At 51.2% G+C, this 21,100-nt stretch overlaps 1 protein-coding gene across 2 annotated transcripts in view; it reads left to right on the top strand.

Annotated features, from left to right (window-relative positions):
• Positions 1–8,590, top strand: part of LMF1 (lipase maturation factor 1) — a 277,081-nt gene extending 268,491 nt beyond the window's left edge. For both annotated transcript variants that reach the window (XM_025204669.1, XM_025204668.1), the window contains one exon: positions 6,643–8,590. In XM_025204669.1, coding sequence (XP_025060454.1) covers positions 6,643–6,817 — 175 coding nt within the window. In that variant the 3' untranslated portion in view covers positions 6,818–8,590. The remainder of the gene's footprint in view (positions 1–6,642) is intronic.
• Positions 8,591–21,100: the final 12,510 nt, after the last annotated feature.

Genomic DNA, 21,100 nt, shown 5'->3' with positions numbered 1-21,100 from the left:
GCAGACAGGCCGTCTCCCGGGGATGGGAAGGCAGCTGGGAAGAGCTTTGCCAGGAGTCCATAAACTGCATGGGACCCCTGGCTCGCACGAGCCCATGCAAACATGTCCTATAAACTGCAACACCTAATTTATCTTCTCAAAGCATGTACTTGATAACGGTGAAAACTGGCCATAACCAGGGATCCTGGTTATCTCTGTTTAAAAAAAACCGAACAAACCCAATTTTTGGTTTAAAAAAAAGTAACCCAAAAACCCACATTTTTCCAAGATTAAAATGAAACACCATTAATACATATATAGTAATGATATATATAGAAGTAGAACTGGAAGTAGAGCAACTCCCATGTCAATGGGATGGGTGCTGTTGTCTGCCCACCTGGATGGATATATATATATGTGTATATATGTATATGTGTGTGCATATATATGTGTATATATGTATATGTGTGTGCATATATATGTGTATATATGTATATGTGTGTGCATATATATGTGTATATATAGAGAGAGTGGTGTTTCATTTTAATCATGGAAAAACGTGGGTTTTGGATTACTTTTTTTCGACCAGAACTGGAAGTAGAGCAACTCCCATGTCAATGGGATGGGTGCTGTTGTCTGCCCACATGGATGGAGATAGATAGATAGATAGATAGATAGATAGATAGATAGTGGTGTTTCATATTAATCATGGAAAAATGTGGATTTTGGATTACTTTTTTTCAACTGAAAATTGTGAGCTTTTTTTAATCAGAGAAAACCAGGATCCCCGGTCATAACCGAGCAGAGAGCTGCCATCAGCTGCAGCAGTGGGGCTGGGCAAATTTATTTGGACTCGTTGTAAGGGCCACGCGCTCTGGTGGTTTCTCAGGCAGAGTTTTTAAGTTGCTAATATCTTACAAAAGCTCATCGCTGACTTGAAACCAAGGTCTTGGTTCCAGGAACGCCGGGTATTTTTCCCCCCTCTCGGAGCTAAAAAGGTCCATGGGCTCGTGCGAGCCTGGGGCACAAGGGACTCGGGTACAAAGCGCGCGTGGTTCACGGCGGTTTCCTGATCCGCAGGCACCCACGTACGTGTCCCTGGAAAGAGACATCCCCTGGTTGATTCAATCCAGCACCTTTCGGGAGCCGCTCATAACTCCAGTAGCCCACGATCGGTGGTTTTTAGGTGTGGGAGCCTTTCAGTGAAGGTCCCACGGGGTACACATCATGCATTCCCTGTACCTGCATCCTCTCGGCAGCACGGGCGTTGAGGTGAGGGGCTGTAGACGTCTTACAGTCCGGGGCATCCTCCTTGTAAATGCCACAAAGCCTCCAGCAAAGGGCTCCGATCATGCATGACATTAGGAGAGATTTTCTTTAGTGTCCTCAGGCTCACACCGGGCACTGCAGGCTTGTACGAGCAGTTAGCAATCGGAGCAATACTTCCAGCCTTCTGCTCCTGCAGACTTGAGAGCGCGCATCAATTTTGTCATGCAAATAGCATGAGTAGCTGCGGGGACGGAGCCAGGAGAGCTTCCGAGCTGGGGCAGTGAAAGAGCTTGGGGTCAAGGAGTTTACTAACCAGGTCTATATTGAAGCCTTTGCCCAGAGGTCACTCTTGACTTCTCTGGTTTTCAACCAACTCCGATAAAGAATGGTTTGGCACCTAGCGGCTCCTGTTGCAAACGTGCATAGAGCAAATCTAAACTGTTAAAATGATGCATTTGCCAAAAAGAAAAGGACTTTTGCATGTTTTGCATTTCATCACTTGACTTGTCCGCTCCTTCTCAGTTTTCCTGGGAAAGCAGACTTCCTCTGACCAGTAAAAAAAAAAAAAAAAAATTAAGCTGGGTTTGTTTGGAGGCTTTTTGGAGAGGTGGGGGTGGTGGTGCCGTTCAATGTAATAGGTCCTGGCCAGATTTTTAATGCTGCATGTCCAAGCATCCAATGTTTCCAGTCACTGTGGAGGCTTCATAACAGGACTAAGTCTTTTGCTCCCTATATTTTCCCTATAGTGAAAATAAAACAAAGATCCTGAGCTCAAGACAAAGGTCCCTGAGGCACCCCCAGCCCCTTGGACACCTTTGGAAAATTGCAGCCAGCAGGAAAATGGGATGACTTTGCAGGTGGCAGGTGGGTTTATATGATGATGCTACCTAACGCTGAGCAAACGCTCCCTCGGGTACCAAAAGCAGCAGAACCACGTGAGCGTGGTGCTTTGTCACCATCCCCATCCAAAGATGCTGTTGCAGCTGGTGTTGGCATACCCGACCTAGCAGGGGCTCTGAGAGCAGCACAGCCGTGACACCGTGGCACTGAGCTCGGTCCTTACCCGCGGCCCTGGCAGGTTCTGCATTGCTACGCAGCTAGTGGCTACGCTCTTCTCCGGACCTGAGCTGGGTCGTTGAAAGCCAGCTTGGGTGTCTCTGCACCAAGGGGTGTCACGACACCAGTGTAGACATTCCCTTATCAGGGCTTGTCCCCCTCACTCCCTTTGACTCTTCGGGAAATTCCTCTCGGGATGCGTGCCCAGATTCAACAGAGAGAATTGGGGGAAAGGAGGGGAATGGGTTAGGTTGTTTTCCCCCACTGTTTTTTTGCAGCGTTCTTCAGACGCTGAACTTTAGAGGCTGAAATGCCTTCAGATACAAACGCAAACTTTCGGCCACAAAAATGCAGCTTCGGTTGCGTGTGGTTCCTTTAATGCTCACACGGTTCTAGTTTTACACGCCGATCCCTTTGATAGCCAGCGTTTTCATAGACAGACAACATATGGGACGGATCAGACCAAATCAGATGATAGATATTATTTAAATTGGGTGGACCGGCCCGTTTGAAACGGGGCTGGCAAACCCTCGCTCCAGAGGGCTCATCCAACAGGCCTGAGAGGTTGGGGCAGGGAGGATGAGCTTGTGGGATGCAGGAGACCTGAGTTGGGGCCTGCTACAGGCTTCCAGCCTGTCCTCTGGACCCGGCATTCAATTGCTCTGTGCATGGCTTTCCCATCTGTGAAATGGGAATGAAGGGCGGCTTCCCTGCCAGATAGGACTAGAGAGAGGCCTCCCTGCCAGCATGCCCTTGCTTTGCTGCAAAAAAGGCTAACAGCATCCTGGGCTTCATGACTAGCATTGCCGGCAGATTAAGGGAAGTGATGATTTTTCCCCTCTTTTCAGCACTGGGGAGGCCACATCTGGAGTCCTGTGTCCAGCTGTGGGCCCCCACTGCAGAAAGGATGTGGATGCATTGGAGAGAGTCCAGTGGAGGGCAATGAAAATGGATGTGGGGCTGGAGGACAGGACTGGTGAGGAGCAGCTGAGGGAAATGGGCTGATGGAGTCTGCAGAAGAGAAGACCGAGGAGGATTGAATAGCAGCCTTCAGCTCCCTGCAGGGGGGCTGCAAAGAGGATGGAGCTGGGCTGGTCTCAGTGGGGGCAGATGGCAGGACAAGGAGCAATGGGCTCAAGCTGCAGCAAGGGAAGTTGAGGTTGGATGTTAGGAAAAACTTTCTCATGAGGAGGGTGGTGAAGCACTGGGACAGGCTCCCCAAAGAGGTGGTGCAGTCTCCATCCTTGGAGGTGTTGAAGCCCCGGGTAGACAAAGCCTCGGCTGGGATGATGCAGTTGTGGCTGGTCCTGCTTGGAGCAGGGGGTTGCACTAGATGTGACCCCCTGAGATCTCTTCCAACCCTCATTTTCTATGAGTCTATGGGGACCTCCCATTAATATCCATTTATATCCATTAATATTTGCGATGTGCTTCCTAATACTGGTGTATGCCACAGTTGTGCCTAGAGGCCCCCAATTGCAGGCACCGAGTGAACGAGTCCCAGCTCAAAAAAGCTGACGAAGGTGGAGCTCAGCGCACGAGGTTCCTCGCTTCCAGCCCAGCGCCTTTCCAAACTGCTTTTTTCTTCTCGATGCCACCATGGCCTGTGGCCCTTGATCACCTGCGTGTACGAGCTAAATGCATCTCTTCTGATGCAGACAAGGGTCTTCGGGTGAATCTGGTCTCTTTTATTAGACCAACTCTCTTCTGATGCTGCTCTTTTTGCAGGAGCGATCTGATCTGCTCATTTTGCTTCCCGTGGAAAGGGGGGTCAGCAAAGGGCAGCTGAGGTTGAAAGCAGCTGGGAACACAGCACGGGGGCCCCGTTGCCGGCTCAACCCTGGCTGGCTCGTACCAGACAATTAAGGCTTTCCGAAAAAGATGGATATGTTTGCAGAATCCAAAAAGCAATCAAGCAGCACAGCTTTTAAATCTATAACTATCTCAGAAAAGGAGCCTGCGGGCGAGCCGGGCCCGTGCAAGCGTCGATGCTCGGTAATGCTCTAATTATGAACAGGAAATTTTGTGCTCCTGTGAAGCAAACACGGTGGGAGTAACACTTCAGCCCCCAGTCAGCTTTTACTGGCCTACAGGAAAAAAAAAGGGAAAAAAAACCCAATCCCTGACTATAATTAAAGGAGCAGCTGCGGGGCAGTGATGGAATCCAGGTTTCTGTGTGACAGCGAGTGTGAACGGGTCTGGAGTGCAGGGCACGAGTTGTGAACGCCTTCAGGTGTGAATAGCCATTCTCCCGGAGCTGTGCATGGAGGTGCACGGTGCCAGGGTGAAGTGTCGCAGGGTCTGGTACCCGCTGCCTGGTTAGTGATGGGAGGCATGGGGCTGCTTGGCATGCTCCTGCTCTGCAGAAGGCCTTTTGCCCTGTTCAAAGAGCTGCTGTGTTTGGTTCCCAGTCTGCTGGGTGAATGAGCCACCCGGGCAGTAAATGCTTTGAAAGTGTTTAAATGATACATGCCTATAAGAGCCCCATCCTGCTCTTCGGTGGGTAGAGGTCGAGGGGACAATAGTCCTCTTCCCGTGTCCATCCAAGCCGTCTCCCATTGTGGGTTGTGTCCAGGGCTGAACAAGTTGCCATGCTCAACGGGAGGGAGCAAACGGGTGTCGTGAACCAATGGAAGAAGTGGAGAAGTGGAAACTGAGACAACGTGCAGAATCGGGGCCTGATTCCCTAGTCCCCAAGGCCACTTTGTATGCTGCAAGCAGGGCCAAGCAGCCTCAACGGGCCTGAGATGGGCAATGAAAAATTCCCGTCCTGTGCCAGGGAGTGGGTAACTCCTGGGTACAGTCTGCATCGCCCAGGCCATTCCCTGCCCAAGGAAGGAAGCAGCGTGATGTGCCAGAGGATGGCAGTGAAGGGTAATGGGGAAGCTCCATTACACCCCATCACCCCTTGGTCAGGAAAGACCTTATGTCAGATCTTCATCTCTAGGGTGGTTCCCTGGACCAGGGGACTGCAACCAAGTCCTCGCTGGCCCCTCTCCACCCAGATGAGGCAGAGAAGCAACACTTTGACTTGCTGTCGGTCTCTTAAAATGAGAAAACTAACCCTGAGCTCCGTCGTTCCTGCTGGCTTTTAATGCCCGCGCGGTAGTGCGTTGCATCATTAACAGCGTTGCTGTACGGCTCGCCTCTGCGGTGTCTGAGCTGTGGTCAAGACTTCAATTAAGTCAGGTATCCAGGTTATAGCCATATTGGTCTAGAGGCAGAAAGAATCAAAACTCATGGCAGAGGTGATATCTTTTATTAAACCAACTAGAGATTTGCAGGGGAAAAAATTTTTTTTGCAGAGAATTTTTTTGCAAATAACTAGCTGGTCTAAGAGACTTCAATCAAGACATTCAAGTTTGGGTCACAGCAGAGCTGATGTTTTCAATTCAGCTGCATTTGCCACCTCTCCGGTCTTTTGCTGCAAACTCCCCATCGTGTCTGACTCCCAAAAATATAGAGCGGCCTGCCTAATTAGTTTAGCAGCAGAAACTGGTTTTCTAGCAGCCCAAGAAGGCAGCTGTGCAGTGGCAGCGTCCTGCTTAGTAGCAGGGTTTGTATTTTAGTAGTGAAGCAGAGCAGGTTTAAATGAGCATTGACATGACCGTGACGTTTTTATGTGGCCGGTTATTTGATTAACTTGCCCGGCCAGTGTCGCGATGCACTGCAAGCAGGGCCCCCTACGCCACCGACGGCGGTGTTATCCTCTCTTGTCAGCATGGCCTACATCAAGGGGCAGGAAGAAGGGGGTGAGCGTAAACCAAAACGCGGGTGCAAATGCCCCGTGCAGCCTCCGAGTGCGTTTCATGAGACTGACGAACGCTGCTTTCTGCACTGTTTCTTTTCTTTTTTTTTAATCTCCTTCTCCGGGCTGCCAGAAACCAGATGCGCTCTTAGCCTCTTTAATAAGCTACCAAGCAAAGGAGCAGTCACGTGGGGTTGGGTGGCTGGGAGTAGGACGCGTCCCCTGGGGATTGTGCGCGAGACGGGGGGACCAAGGATGGGTGAAGAGGAGGGACCTGAGCCATAGCAAATAGGAAGAAAGCTGGGAGCCATGCAAGGGGGAAGAGGGAATGGGACAGTGGGCGCCCTTGAAGCAACCTCTGTATTAAACCGCGGTCCACATGGATTGCAAATGCTAGCCAGCGCCCTTCTCCTCTGCGTCATCGCTGCTCGAGTTGGCAGCAGACAAAAGCCAGCGCTTCCCAATGCTTCCCAATGGCTCTTGAAGCAGGAGACAAGCAGCCAGGTTGCAAACACCACTGCTAAGATCGGGAAGAATGTTTTACCTTGAACTTGATTGTAACGGCGCTATGTTTTCTTTCTTCCCCAAAGGTGGGTCAGAGGCGAGCACTTCAAATACAAATTTAGCCAGCCAGGAGGCAAGCACGCCGGCGAAGGGAAGTGGTGGATTCGGAAGAGGATTGGGCCGTACTTTCCACCAGTCAATCTCCAGGGTCTGAAGAGGTTTTATGAAGACAGGAACTGGCCGTACCCAGCGCAGAATTGATGAGAGGAGAGTCGTAACCACTGCTAAAGGACAAAAGCCATTCGTTTCCATTGAGCTTGTGTTTCTCACTTCTTCCTGAATTTTTATATATCCATTTGATGGTTCCTTGCCAGGCTGTTTCTCAACTGTCATGTCCTGCCTGGCTTGGCCTCTCTTTGTCACTCTGTCCATCATTCTTTCCATCTATCTTCCTTCCTGTTCTGTCTTTCTGATCTCTTAGGTACGTTGCTTGCTCGAGAGGGGGCCCAAATTTTGCCAAATTCTCGGTTGCAGCAGTGAGCTGAGACAAAACCGTTGGCAGCCGGCACGTCGTGCCATTACATTAGCTCTGAGATCTGGGTTTACTCAGATTCAGGTAGGTATAATGATAACAGGTTTAAATTTTATGACGTGTGATCCAGGAAAAAACAAACGTGGCTCCTTTCTCACCTCTATCTACCTTGCAAACTGTCCGGCCCCAATTCTTTTATGTTAAGTGATTTAAATCGACCTAACCGAGCTCAGACTTTATCTTCAGGGTGATATATGGTATGTTAGGAGATGCGCTGTCCTTCCAGTCTGGAGGTGGTTGGTGTTTGGTGTCCTGCAGGCGAGGTTTGCAGAGGTTTTGCTGCGTGCCAGTCTCGTTCCGAGCCCTCCGAATTCATAGTGAACGCGGCCAACTCACCCCAACTTAATTTGGAGCATGCTGTGGATTCGTGTTTGGCTTGGGTATCCCTTCAGGCACAGGTTAAGAAAGGTGGAAGCTTCTAAATCCGAAGACGGCTTAAGGGTTTTCTTTCAAAAGGGGCTTATGCTTGCTCGCAGCTTCCCCGCAGAGGGCTCTAGACATTTTGCAGCACTTCAAGGAGCGTGCTAATATTTCCTTCGGCACTCCCCGTTGTTGTGCTGGGGTTGTTTTTTCTCCCCCTCTAAGCAAATGTCTAGCCCCCTGGCGAACAAGCTTATTAACCCCGGGAAGGTATCAAGCAAGCAGACTGAGAGTAACACCAAACAGACTTGCCAAGGGACTCCACCCACGCAGCAGATATCCTCCTGCATCTCTCGTCTCCAGACTGTTCCCAGGCACAGATGGGTTGTCTTCTCCCTGCCGTCACAAGCACCTGCATCCTCTGTTTCTTTTGCATGATCTCCTCTGTCATCAAAGCCTGTTGCTCTGTTCTTCATCTCCTAGCTGGTCTGAGCCAAGATCCTCTCTAATTCAGCCTGACGTTAGGGGCTGGAGGTGTGAATCACTGGGGGAGGCTCGGTGTTATGGAGGCGGTCGGAGCGTGGGGATGTCACGGTCCCTTCTGGCTTGGAAAGCACTGCGAAGGGCAGGTGTATTGCTCACCTTGCAATGTGACACTGATGCATGTTCTCTCTGTATATTCTCAAGTCTCTAAAAGCAAGCCAACTTCCAGTGACTTGGCAGGGACACATGGGGGGAGAGGAGAAAACAGCCTCTCCCCACACAGGGAACCACATGCAAAAAGGGTTGCATTGGTACTAAGACATGCCAGCCTCTACTGCACCTCTGCCAGCCACAGGTAGCAGTCAGAGGTCAATGTTTCTACTTCTCTGCTAAGCATCGTTGCTCCGAAACACATCACGATGTCCACAGATTGCAGTAGTGAGACACCGCGCTCCTATTCAAGGCTCGCCCTGGGCCGTAGCGGGGTGGAATGACTTTACGGTGGCAGGATGGTTGCTGCCAGCTGTGGTTGCATGGTGGGTATCATCCCTGTTAAGTGCTCGGACGTGGTGACATTAAACATTCACGAGTAAACTTTATCACACTGATTTCTGCTTGGTCTTTGATGGGGAGAGGCAACCTCTGCAAGCACTTCTGTTTCCAGGTGTTGTTACACTTCATTAAGACTTCACATTAGCCCCTGCCATGACCTACAGGCTGCTCGTGGAGGCCTATTTTTCACCTTATTGCTTCCCTTTGAAGACCTCACATCATGGAGACAATCCTGCAGGTTGGCACTAAAACACCTCACTTCCTGCGTCATTTTTTCCAGCCTAGACACCAGAGATCGCCGAGGCAGGGCACCGTGGAGGCATGGGCACGCTGCCCTTGTGGCCCAGGTGCTTACTTGGGTGTGCAGCTTCAATGACAGCAGCAATCCCATAGCTTCCCACTCCTGATTTGCACCTTTTGTACACCACACTTCCTGTCCTTACCCTAATTACTCTTGTCTATAATTAGATCCCAGCACAGAAGAAGAGCTCAGTCCTCTGCAGACAGAGATCCCCAGACGGGCTCCGCTTCAGGAGGAGGAAGTGCAATGTGGACAGCCGCGAGGTTAGATCTAGACGAGGAGGAGAGTCTCGCGTGACTCGGGCTGGTCGAGGGCAGCCCTAAATATTGGTGCCGGCACGCCCGGCCTGGCACGGCCAGCCCACAAAGCAATGCCCCGCTCACCACATTGCCTGGTGATTTAGCACTAGCATTTCAGCCTCTCAAAGCTGCTTTCTTCTGAATATATCTGTCCTTATGTCACGCCTCCTTGCCACCCTGTAGAAGATCTGGTCATTGGCTTCTTACTGTAGCTTTAATGACTAGGTCTAATTATGAATCTCCTCTGCTGAGAGTTGCTAATCCCCCATCACAGAGGCGTCGGGGGGCGTCTGGTTTTGTTAAGGCTCGGCGCTGTCTTCAGTCCTCTGCATTCATTTCCTGAAGCAGGAAAGGGGAAAGACTGGGGCTGGGAAACATGTGATACTACGGTGGTGAGGACTGGGAGAAGCCATAAAATAGAGTCGATGAATCCGCATGCCTTTTCCCATGTCGTCTGTGACTCGAACCCCTCCTTCCCTCCCCACCCACGCATTAAAGCCTCGTGCTAGCCAAAATCCCATTTCCATGACAACGTCATCTAGCTGGCTGGTACGGACAGACCAGAGAGGAGGGACGCAGAAAAGGGAGCAGAACTATGAGTGGTATGAAAGTCTTTGGAAAAATGAAAGCCGGTGCTTTCAAGTTGCCGTGTGTAGCGACAAGTAGCTGGTTATTTATGTTCCAGCCAGATGTGCCTTTAAATAGCCAAAAAAAAAAGGCTGATGAAACTGGCTGTTCTCATGGCAAAGCAGCTTGGTCCGGGGAGTCATTTTGAAAGGTGCCTGGAGTTTGCCGAGAAACTTTAAATAACTTGCTGCTCTTGCGGGGTGAGGTCCAGCCATCGTGGGCTCGCTGGCACGAGCAGGGCATGAGAACAAATAAAACCTTGTGTGGATCCACCTTTTGGGGGGTACGTTGCAATATAAACCACACCCACACGCCGTGTCCTCACTTCCTGCGACGTACAATACGGGGTCTGGGCTGGACGAGCCCCTTGTTGCAAGGGCTTCTCAGGAGCGATGCTCGCGTGGGTAACTCCTAGGGATGCAGCGGCTGTTTTTCGAAGGCGGTTGGAGTCAACAAGTCTGCCGCCAGCTTCGCCGAGTTGAAACAGGTCCTGTTTTCATGTGCTCTGGCTTCTCTTTCCTGTTTGTTTAAGCTGGGAGTTTCTCACTGGTTCTCTTTGTGCAGCAGGCATATCCCCGCCGCGGAGATCTGGCATGTAGAGAGGCCAGCCAGGCCGCTCCTCGGGTGCAAGCAAGCCCAGGGCTGAGTTCTCCGAAGTCCGGTGAGTTTGAGATCGCTGAGCACCTGGCAGGATGGGAACCCCTCCATCTTCTGTCTGCAGCTCAACGGCAAGCCACGCATGTCCGCCAACCGCCTGGTTAGCACATCCATGCACGTGCCCTGCCGGCTTGGCTGAGGGCAGGGGAGGGCAAGGAGCAAACCTGGACAGATTGCAATGTCAGATTGCAAAACAGATCCCATTGCATATAAGGTGGAAGGAGCAGGTGGGTCAGGGCGCTGGAGATGCAAGAGTGCCTTCTTCACCCAGGTGGCCAGTCCAAACACAGCCCGCGCCGGCAGCGAGGGAAAGGTGTTGCTGCTGAGGTTGGTTGAACATCACCGTGCGGGTTTTATTAGACACGTGGAGTTTGCTCTACAAGCCCTGACTCCTCGTGAGCAAATAGGCTGCGACCAGCCAAGCCACAGGGAATGTCTCATCGTGGGCGGACTCGAGGAACGTGACAGGTTGCGACACAGAGGGCACATCGACACGATGGCGGTTAAAACCCATGCTAATAGCCTACTGTGCAGTGTTATTAGGCTAATGTGCAGGAAGCGTCCAAAAATTAACGGCATGCTAGTGCTACCGCACAGTAACTCTAATTCCTGCGCATTTAGTTAGGACTTTATTTAGCAAGCACTAAACTAAGGTGCATTAATGAACGTGTAGACGTGCCCAGCGAGGCTCAGAGCTCTAGTCCAGCCTGATCTTTGCAACCCCTCTCCATGGTGGAGAGCTCCCTGTCCGTGTTGAATTATTGTTTCCTATATATACCAATTGTTCAAAGCAGGTTCTTGAATCAGGATGAGGAAATGAATAAGTCCTGCTGTGAATGTTAGATCACTTGTACTGCATGTGTGTGTATGTGAACTCACACCCACGTGCAAGCACAAGAAAGCTGTTGCCCCCATGGCTGGCCTAGATCAGCCCCTGGTACCGCCGCCTCCATTGCACCCTTTTGGTACCGTGCCTTCTCTCCCCTCCGAGTCCCTCTGCAAGATGAGCCCTGCAAGGAGCAGGTTTCTAAGCAGGGGTTAATGGAAACAACCCGTAACCCTTTTAGTAAAAGGTAAAAAATGAAAAAACCCCACACCCAAGCGCCGCATGTCGCAGAAGGAAATAAGCCAGCCGTGCGTCCCCCGAGGTGGCAGCGCGCGCAGCCCCCGGAGGTGCCTGCCCTCCGGCATCCAAGGTGCCGAGGTGACAGATCATAAATAAGGCCAGCGACAGACTTGTCTCGAAGGCCTGTTTGGCGTCACGAATGCACGGTGCCAAACCACCGCGGCATCCCTGACCGCGCTGCCCATCCCCAGTGTTTCTCAGGCCCCTCTTCCTTTTCCTCCTCTCCCTCCCCATCAGCTGCATGCCATTTCCTGGCTGCGAAAGGCACTTCGCCTCTTCTGCAAAACCAATTATCATCTGGCGTGAGCTCGGGGGTCCTGGAGGAAGGAGTCTCGCAGCTGCGAAGTGTTGTGTTTTGTCCTGTGCTCCGCTCCCACTGGCTCGGGCCTGAAGAAATAGGGGGGGAAAGGGAGAGAGAAGCAGACAGACGAGCGCTCGAGCCACGGCAGAGTCTAGCAGGGAAGCGGAAGCGTTCCAGACAAATAGCGATCGTTCTCCAAGCAGCAATACGAGGGCTATAAAAATACGGCTCTTCCTTCCCCTTTCTCCTATAAATTCAATGGGGCCGTCTCTTCCATCCTCCCTGCTCCCCGCCTCATTTTGTTTGGAGACGGTCGGAGGAAGCCATCAAGACCCTCCCACGGCCGCGTGCGGAAAGGACAAGTGCCACGCGGGAAGGGAAGCCGGAGGGAGAGTGGGTCCCAGGCTTGGCCCGCATGGGAGAGGAGGTGTGCGAGCAGATGTGGCCGTGGAGAGCGCAGGACCTGCGACGGTGGGATCTTGAACTGCAAATGGCCTTCTTGCAAACAGGGAGCATTTCCCATCACTATGCCCATTGCTTCCTGCTTTGTTCCCTGAGTTAATGTTCATTTTTCTGAACGAGCATCTCTGCTCAGGGAGCCGGTCAGGAATAGGCGTTGCGCTCTGAACTCGATCCCAGTGAATTCCCCCCTTGCACGCCAGCCCTTTCTCTGCGTGGCGTGAAATAACCGAATGTGACGGAGAGACGTCCGTCTGAACAGCCTCCCGCTCCCCGAGGGAAGATGCGTAGAGAACCGAAGGGTCTTCGGAGCAGCGGTCTCGATCCCGAATAATTGCAATCCTATTGATTGCTTCCTGCCAGCTGCTGTTTTGGATGCACCTCTGGAAGACTTTCCAGGTGTAATTACGTCTGGGGTGCGAGGTGGCTGTTTGCAGTTAGCGGCCATGCGAGGGCACTTGTCGGAGCAGAACAGGGCTCGTCAAGTAGGTCTTGGGTTGTTCTCCCGTTCACACCATTTATCAGCTATGCAAGGAGCAGAAAGGGCCCCGGGACAATAACGAGCCGCAGAGTCGAGCCGAATGGTTTGGAAAACATCGTCACCCAAATGCAATTTGTCCAGATGGCCAAGGGAGTGGGATTAATATGGATCAGAGCATCTGTTTAGTCTGCTGTATGCCACTCGCATGATACAAGGCAGCAGAAGGGGCTGGTGGAGGGATTTCATGGCTGGTTCTGCCACCTGCTTTCATAGCCCTTTGCATGGTCAGGTGGGCCTAGTGATTTGGACTGCTCTTTGCAAGGTTAACCCACCCGTGAGAGAGGAGGAGCGTATGAGGAAAGGCGCATGCAAATGGAGAGTGCACGAGAGGGAGGAGAGTTGCACTGCAGTCTAATACAGTCAAACCCAGCGATGTTAAAATGACATTAACCATCTGACTTAACTCAGAATTTCCCTGCGTCTGGGATTTTAAGGAGTCAACAGTTCTCGGCACAGAGGATGACCTCACTGCATCCATAACTCACGCCTGTCATGAGGCTACTACCGGAGGTTTCGTCGTGCAAGCTCGTCCGCAAGTGGAAGTTAGACGAGCTGTTTGACGTGAGGCCTAACCCTTCTGCTGAAGCCAGGGAGCGTTTTACAATCGAGTTCAGAACCAAAATGAAACTGTTGTGGGAACAGCCTTAAACACGAGGACCCTGCTTTGAGCCTGGGAAGCTGCGGGAATAGATGGGCTGCCAGGAAGAAAGACTCTGCTTGCATACAAGTGCCCTCCAGGTCAATGGAGCATTGCAAGAAAATGCATGTGTAGGACATGCGTCTGATTTATCCCTGTCTTCGTAGCAGGGTGCCGGAGCCGATTTCAAACCGAGCACATGCAGGCTGCTGAAATGCAGCTACTTCTGGGGCAAAGACCAAACAAGGCATAGCACGTTTCATGACTGCAAAGTGCTGGACCCAGAGGCTCGATAGTACCGGGGGCTTGGTTTAGCGAGAGTGCACAATACCGGTGGGATCCCGACGCCCTAGTGAAGCAGTGGTGGGACCACGTGTGAGAAAATGGAAGTGAGCAAAGAGCCAGGAACAAAGCTACTGCTCCCCACCAAGTTTTAGGAAGGCATTTTATCCCTTCATCGCTAGTCCTGTCTTCTGCAAGATGTTATCTTGGTTGGCTGGCGATCATAAAAATCCTGTCTGGTGTATGGACATGTTCTACCCAAGATGAACATCTTAATTGCAGGGCTTCGAGCAATATATAGGGAGCTCCAAACTGTAAATAAAGTTTATGACTCAATTGTGCTTTCATAAATATTTGCCATATTTCTAAACCCATGTTCTTCTGCTTATTCTAGGAACAATAGAAGAACATTTTGTTCCTATTCCCATGGAAGGCGACTAGGGTGAGCGTCGAGATACTGCATGTCCCTCTCATTATCTCTCTCTCGAGTTTGGCTCAGCCACTGAGAAACTGCGTGACGGGCTGGATCCCTGAACGGGCATTCGTTGGCATAGCTGCAGCGAAGATGATATGATCAGGACCGCTCCATTTAAGATCCCAGCTCGGTTTTTATCTGATGGTCCCAAGAAGAGGAAAAGAAAAGCCAAGGTTCAAGGATAAACACGCTGTCCCCCCTGCATGGCTGGGGCTTCATTTCTCAATGCGCCGGAGAGAGAGAGGCACAGCTGCAAAGCAATACAATCCTCCAGGTCTGTTTTCAGAAATGTAACTCCGCGTAGAGCCCCTGCCATGTACATCGGGACAGGGGCGGCTCAGACTTATCTCGTTGCCAGATGTGATGGAGAATGTCCTCTTTTTCCCTGTGCAAGGCAAGCGTGGTGTGCTAGGGTCAAACCTCTATCACCAGCAGCTGCTGTGTGCCCATTGCCAGGGCATCCAGGCAGCCTCTGGGTTGCTTCTTTTTTGAGGTGGCTTTTGATCCGATTCTTTGTTTTGTAGAGCTCCATGCGGTATCCACATCCTCTTCTCTAACTCAACGGGGTTATCTCCAGCGAGGACGGGTTTTGCACCTTCTGACAGATTGCGGCACCTACGTTCACTTGAACTTTGGCTCCTATGGAGGAAGACCTGGGAATTCGTCCCCCCCCAGTGGGAGCATCCATCCATCCATCGCCCATCGATGTTTGACCTGCGTCCAGCACCAGCCGACGCTTTCAAGACGGGCGCGTGTATTCAATCTCTCCTCTTCTGCTTCTCCCTGGCTTCGAGACGGACACGTCCGGAGCGTTGCTTTTCCCCCCGGCTTTGCAGCGAGTTAAAAAATGGTCTGTCCCCCCTAGCCCCCAGCCTCACCTCGCTTTCTACCTCCCATCCTCTTTGCAGGTCTAATGCAAACAAGATGTCCCAAGGAAAGCATTCTTCAGCCCAACCCCATCTGTCTCTTTGATTGACGGTGAGACATCTAAGGAAGAGTTGCAGCAGCAGATGTGTGAGCAGGTTCTGGTTCAGCACATGTGATGTGAGCTTTGCCTACTGGCAGAAAGACTAGATGTCCGGGGAATGTAATTCGGAGAAAAATTTCTCCGGCGATGGTGCCCCTTTGTTCTGAGTGACTGACATGTCTCACAGGCGTTGTGCTCGGAGACTTGGTCGCAAGCAGCCTCTTGGGTTGGCTTTTCCCCGCTCTCCTTTTAATTAATTTCTTTTGGTTTCCAACCTCTGGGTCAAGGATAATGGAACACAGACCATCATTTACATTCCTGTTTGCTGTGCATTGGACTTGTTAAGCTGTTAGCAGGGAAGGGGGATTTTTTTTTTTTAAAAAGGTGGAAAAAAAGCATGTCTGCTTCGCTCCAGCATAGTGGCTGGAAGGATCATATAGAGTCAAAGGAAGCAGGGAAGGTGGGTGCAGGGAGTTAAATAAGAAATGTTTCCCTGGGACCAAATAAAATAATAAAGACACGGTCCCTTGGATGGGTTTGAGGAAGGCTGAGCTATATCGCGTTATCTGTTGACTCGAAGCTTTGCTGGGAAGAGACGGCACTTCTCTCAGCTCGATAGCATGAGTCGACACTGGTGGAGCCCCAGTGCAGGGGAACATAAATCCACTTGGAAGAAAGCTCAGTGTGAGCCACCGTCTGCCAAGTTTCTTCTTCTTCACATGTTTCTGAGACTAGGAAGCGGACACCCACATAGCACCAGGCGACGAGGATTAGAGGCCTGACATAAAATACGGCGGCGTTCAGCTGTAGGGTTTTGATCTGTCAAGGCCCCCAAAAAAAAGAAGAGACAACTTTATCTTTTCTGTGTTTTCCTGGTTCATCTGGGGATCTAGTGTAGTCTGATTGAGCTTCCTCTGCCTGGAGGTTTCAAGGATCAGATGGATCTATCAACGCCCTTAGAAATTAGCAATGGGAAAGGAAGACTTGGTCGGCGGTGCTGGCAGTGCAGATCTCTACGGCGTGTCTGATTCACCGTCGTTATTAAGATCGCCGGCAGCGGTGCATCCATCCTCCCTGCACTTTTACACAACTCAGCTGATGCTTTCAAATGGCCAAGAGGTGGTTTGTTAGCCACAGCAGTTGTGTTAAACCCTGGAGCGCTTCGGCAAGAGCTGCGGTAGATTTTCCATCGCCTGGGAAAACTCCCGCTTCCTTGCCTGGGAAGTTTTAGGCAAAAATGCCAGTGTCTTTCCAAAGTGCCCATGATCACCAAGCCCCACACTGTTGGATTGGCTGCAGGCATCACCAGGTGAGGTTAAGCAGAGCAGCCCCCCTTTCAGCCTGCAAATATGTGTGCAAAAGTGTGGCAAAGCGTGTGGGACAGGAGTGACAGCATTGGAGCTGGGCACAGAGCAGACATCTAGGACTGGGTAATGGATGCTGGCAAATTGATATGTTACCCCCCCCCCAAAAGCCAAGCGTAGCATGCTTTTGTGCATTGCACAGGTGTGAGTTTAAATGTGGGAGACCTGGGCTTGGAGATGGAGTGTGTGTGTGTATGTTGGGGGGGGATTGAGAGGGGAGTTATCCCTATTCTACCTGTTGCCTCACAAGCAGCGAGACCCCAGCCAGACCGTCAGCCGTTGTCTGGTTTTGCAGCAAACGCTGGGTAAATTGTCACGCGGTGCCTGCAAATGCGTTCTGCACATGTTCCCCTTTGGAAGAGCGATGCCGTCCGGGCACGCTGCATTCTTCGCTGCTGTAACCTGAGCGCGCCGGCATATTCGATACTCGCTCGGAGATGGCCTTCTGCAGAAACCCTTAAGCCCTCGTGCTTGGCAGCTCTCCGTCTGCTTCCTGCCCCGTGACTCTCCCAAGCTGCTTGTGGCTGGGATGCGTCGGCTCGGTGGTGGTTTGTGACGCCGGACGGCATCCCTGTCAACCTGGGCCTTAAGGAGGGTCGTGGCAGGTGACGGGAATACCCAGGGCGTAGTTCCCATGCTAGGTTGTTCTGTCTGGATCCCAGCCGTCTTCGCAGGCAGTGGGGATTGCTTTGTATAGGAAGATGAAAGCCTTGAGGGCTGTGGCAGGAAGACGGATGGCATAGCACATGATGCTGATGGTTGACCTCCTCCTCGAGAGCCTCCAGCCCAAGTCCCTGGTGCCTCCAGGGTTTGCAATACATCTTGACCCATCCTGCAGCTACAGGGGGAAGGATTGAGCTAGAGGAAGCATTTCCTGATGAACACTTCCCCTCGACAGCGTGTGGGTAATCTAGTTTTCCTCTGATAAGTGTGCCTTTCATGCTGCACGTGCACCCCTCTGCCCCCGCGGGCATCTTAAACCAAGCTCTTACTCTTGCAGATTAAGAGGAGACTTTCCTTTGGATGGGGGGCGGCTTATTCCAGGACAGCCAGGAGCAAAAAGAGGGTTTTTTGCATCTTTCTTTGGAGCAGCTAAGTTGACCAGAATCAGACACCGTGCATGAGAGAAGAGGGACCTCCTCCGCCAGCTCCAGGATGTCCCCGTGCTTTTCTGGTGGACCATTGCCAAGCAAGGCATCCCTCTCAACCTGGGATCAATACGTGAAGGCCCTAAGGAGGCTCATGGCAGGGTTGGGAATACCCAAGGCATAGTTCCCATGCCGGAGAGGATGTTTTCCAACACATATGTTCCACAATAGCCGCAGTCACCCGCGGTCCATAGCCTGCCTCTCCATCCATCCATGCCGGATGGCCACGTGATAGCATCATGAATGCCTATGGAGAGGGGTTGTGCCACGAATTTGACCCTCGGTGCCCATCAACTGGTAGCCAAAGCGCCTGTTCAAGTGAGATCACGGTGTGTTAAAGCACAATTCCCGTAGGAAATGCAGCCAGCTTCGTATTGATGGTGTCTCACGTTATCTCAGGCCATGCTCGTGTCAGGGCTTGCAAGCTAAGATGGGATGGGAAGCTGTTTGCCAAGCCAAAGTGCTGCTGGTGTGACTTGATGCAGTAGCTGGTATTTTCCACCCCACCTTCCCCAGGTTAAACCAGCTCCCTAGGGGATGAATAATACCCCATCCCTGCTAGACTTGCTCAGAGAAGAGGTCAGGCCCCTGGCATGTTTTGAAGTTGCTCAGGTGCTTTTCTAGGGCCAGAGGTGTGAATTGTGCGCTCAGTTAGGTGTGTGACTACCGCAGTGTCCCAGCACTGCCTGCCTGCCTCGCGTCCTGCTTGCATCCTGGCTAACATCGCGTTTTAACCCGGGACAGGGGCATTCATCGTTGTTGCCTGTTTGTGCAGCGCTGGAGCAGGGTTGCCTGGTCGTGTGTCTCCGGCCTCAGTTTCCCCATCTCAGCTCCCAGGAGAATGCATGTAGGCTCATGCAGATTTGAGGTCTGGTTTCTTTGCCTCCACTCAAATGCATTTCCTTCCTCCAGACAAAGTAGCCCCTTCCCAAATCCAAGTCATGCAACACAGTCTAGCCTGTTTTAGCCGTCATGGGAGCACCTGTTTCTTCCAGGTATCTCCCATCAGGCCTCCTACCTGGGCCCTTCCCATCTCCACTGGCTTCTTCTTACAGAAAGCATCCTCTCTGGGTTGTCGTCATGATGTTTGGGCACATCCTCACTGCCGCTCGAGTAGGGGGCATCTCAACCCATCCTGCCACTGCAGGGGGAAGGATGGAGCTAGAGAAAGTAGGGTACAGGGGCATAGCTTTATGCCTCAAGATAATCTGACTCATAAGCTCCCAGGACCATGGTTTTAATTGCTGATTGAACTTTCTAGCTGTTATAATATAGTAGGCTTATGCCAGGGATGGAGTCAACTTCCCAATCATCCTCCCCAGAACGTCCCCCTGCCTTTACAGATCCTTCTTCGTCTCCCTTTTCTCCTCCGCACCATTACCCGGTGTTGCTCTGTGCTGATGCATAGCGGCCATCTCCCCAACCAGAGGTGGCTGCGTTCCCCATGGCACGGGGTGCGGATTCTGCGCGCGAATCCTTCGGGATGGGAATCGCTCTATAAACGCCCGGCGATGTTGTTGCCGTTGCTGCGAAAGCCAGCTCGATTACAGCTGGATTTCAGCTCACCGGCAGCATGGAGGAGAAAGCAAACTTCTTCTGCATTTGTGTCATTGATGCTTTGAGCAAGCTGGCATGAGGCTTATCCATGTCAACCCGAACACGTGGGCGTTTGAGGCTGGATTATGCCAGCGATGCTAAATTCTTAAATTGCAGTATTACCGCGCCCGACGTGTAACTTCTTGCCTCGAACCTTGCTTAAGTATCAGGGCTGTCGAGTTTTTCTACGTCCTCTACCTGTCTTCCAAGAGTGCTGGCCTCTTGGGGCAAGGTACTGTGGGCTGTATGTGAAGATGCAATGCCTTTACCACCCCCTAGAAATGTCAGGCTCCGCGAGGAAGTCTTTAACCAGTGGCATTGTATTTTAACATGTTTCCAAACAGAGGAGAGCTAGTTTTCAATCTCATCGACGTAACAGGTTTATATGCCATGTCGATGATTTGAGCTAGAGTTGAATCAATAGGGCCTCCCTTTCCCTATTAAGGCACTTCCCAAATCTTATGGCAGGAGGATGTCAGACCTCATTGCTGTTTTAAGACGGGGTCATAGCACTGAGCACTCCTGACCAGCAACAGACAGGAAATCATCTTTCTTAGTGATGCATCATTGGGCGCATCTACACGTTCATTAATGCACTTTAGGTAATGCACGTTAAATCTAGTACCGCCATTGTGAGGTACTAGAAAAATGCACATTAGCCTATTTTAATGAGCATTAGCTAAAGACCACGGGGCTTTTTTGTGATGCTTTAATGCGCATTAGAATAGGCTAATGCGCATTAAAGCGCACATGTAGACACGCCCAATGAAAAGGAGTCTGAGAACACGGGGCCAAATGTTTGTTAGGCGCTACGGACAAAAGATAGTGTTCATGGTAATAGCAAGAAGCTGCTCCAACGACTATCGTTTCCTCTTTGGATCAGCTACAATGTGCCCGGAGTTGCTTTAAAATAATTTTGCTCCATTGTGCACGTTTCAGGTAAAAATTATCCCTATTTGCATTGCTTCTCCACTGTAATCTGCTTTGAAGCTGGCGTTGCTTTGATACAGCTGAAAGGAAAAGGGCTTTTTCCTTCCCAGCGGATTAAGTTTGTCTAAGCAATTCAGTGTGAACTGTTGGGTATGAGGCAGAAACCTGTAGGCTAAATTACCCAGCTGCTATAAGTTTTGGCCAGTGTGGGATGAATTTCAGGATAGTATATTAGCTTTCGTTTAATCTGATTATTCTGAGCCGAAGTTCCCGGAGGTCTGCAGGTTAATGTCAGTCAAAGCAGGCTTTCAGAGTTTCCATTTCCACTCCACTTTTCCCACAAAGACTATTCTTTTTCATTACAGAGTGGATTTTATTTTTTTAATGGAAAAATGAACCTCTCCCCCCAGGGGACACTGCTTTATCCTGCTCTCCCTTGCTGTGTCCAGCCCATGCCCGGTCTAAGGGTGCAGCGAAGCTCAGGCCACAGCCAGCGTTCGCTAAACATGGGATCGGCAGTGGGGTCCTACCTCCCCCCCCCCCATGCCACTAGCTTCATCCTACAGGCTTTTGTGTCTGACAAAAAGGGTGTGGGGAATATACAGGACTAAAAATATAGGTGCCAGGTTTCTTTTCCGCTAGCGGTGCTTTTTGACTCCCTTGCAATTCTTGAATCCTTCTGCCAGAGGTGACACGCTCAAGCTGTCTTGAACCTCTGGACTTTCTCAGCACGAAACTCTTGGTGAATAATACCGAGCTTATTGGCCTCGAAAGCATATTGCTGGGGAGCTTATTTTCCCCATCGCATTGACTCTCCAGCTTGTTTCTACCTTCTGCTCTTTCCCTC

Source organism: Alligator sinensis, unplaced genomic scaffold, assembly GCF_000455745.1.
Source record: "Alligator sinensis unplaced genomic scaffold, ASM45574v1 scaffold1283_1, whole genome shotgun sequence".
NCBI lineage: Eukaryota > Metazoa > Chordata > Crocodylia > Alligatoridae > Alligator > Alligator sinensis.
This window is presented reverse-complemented; position numbering and strand designations above follow the sequence as displayed.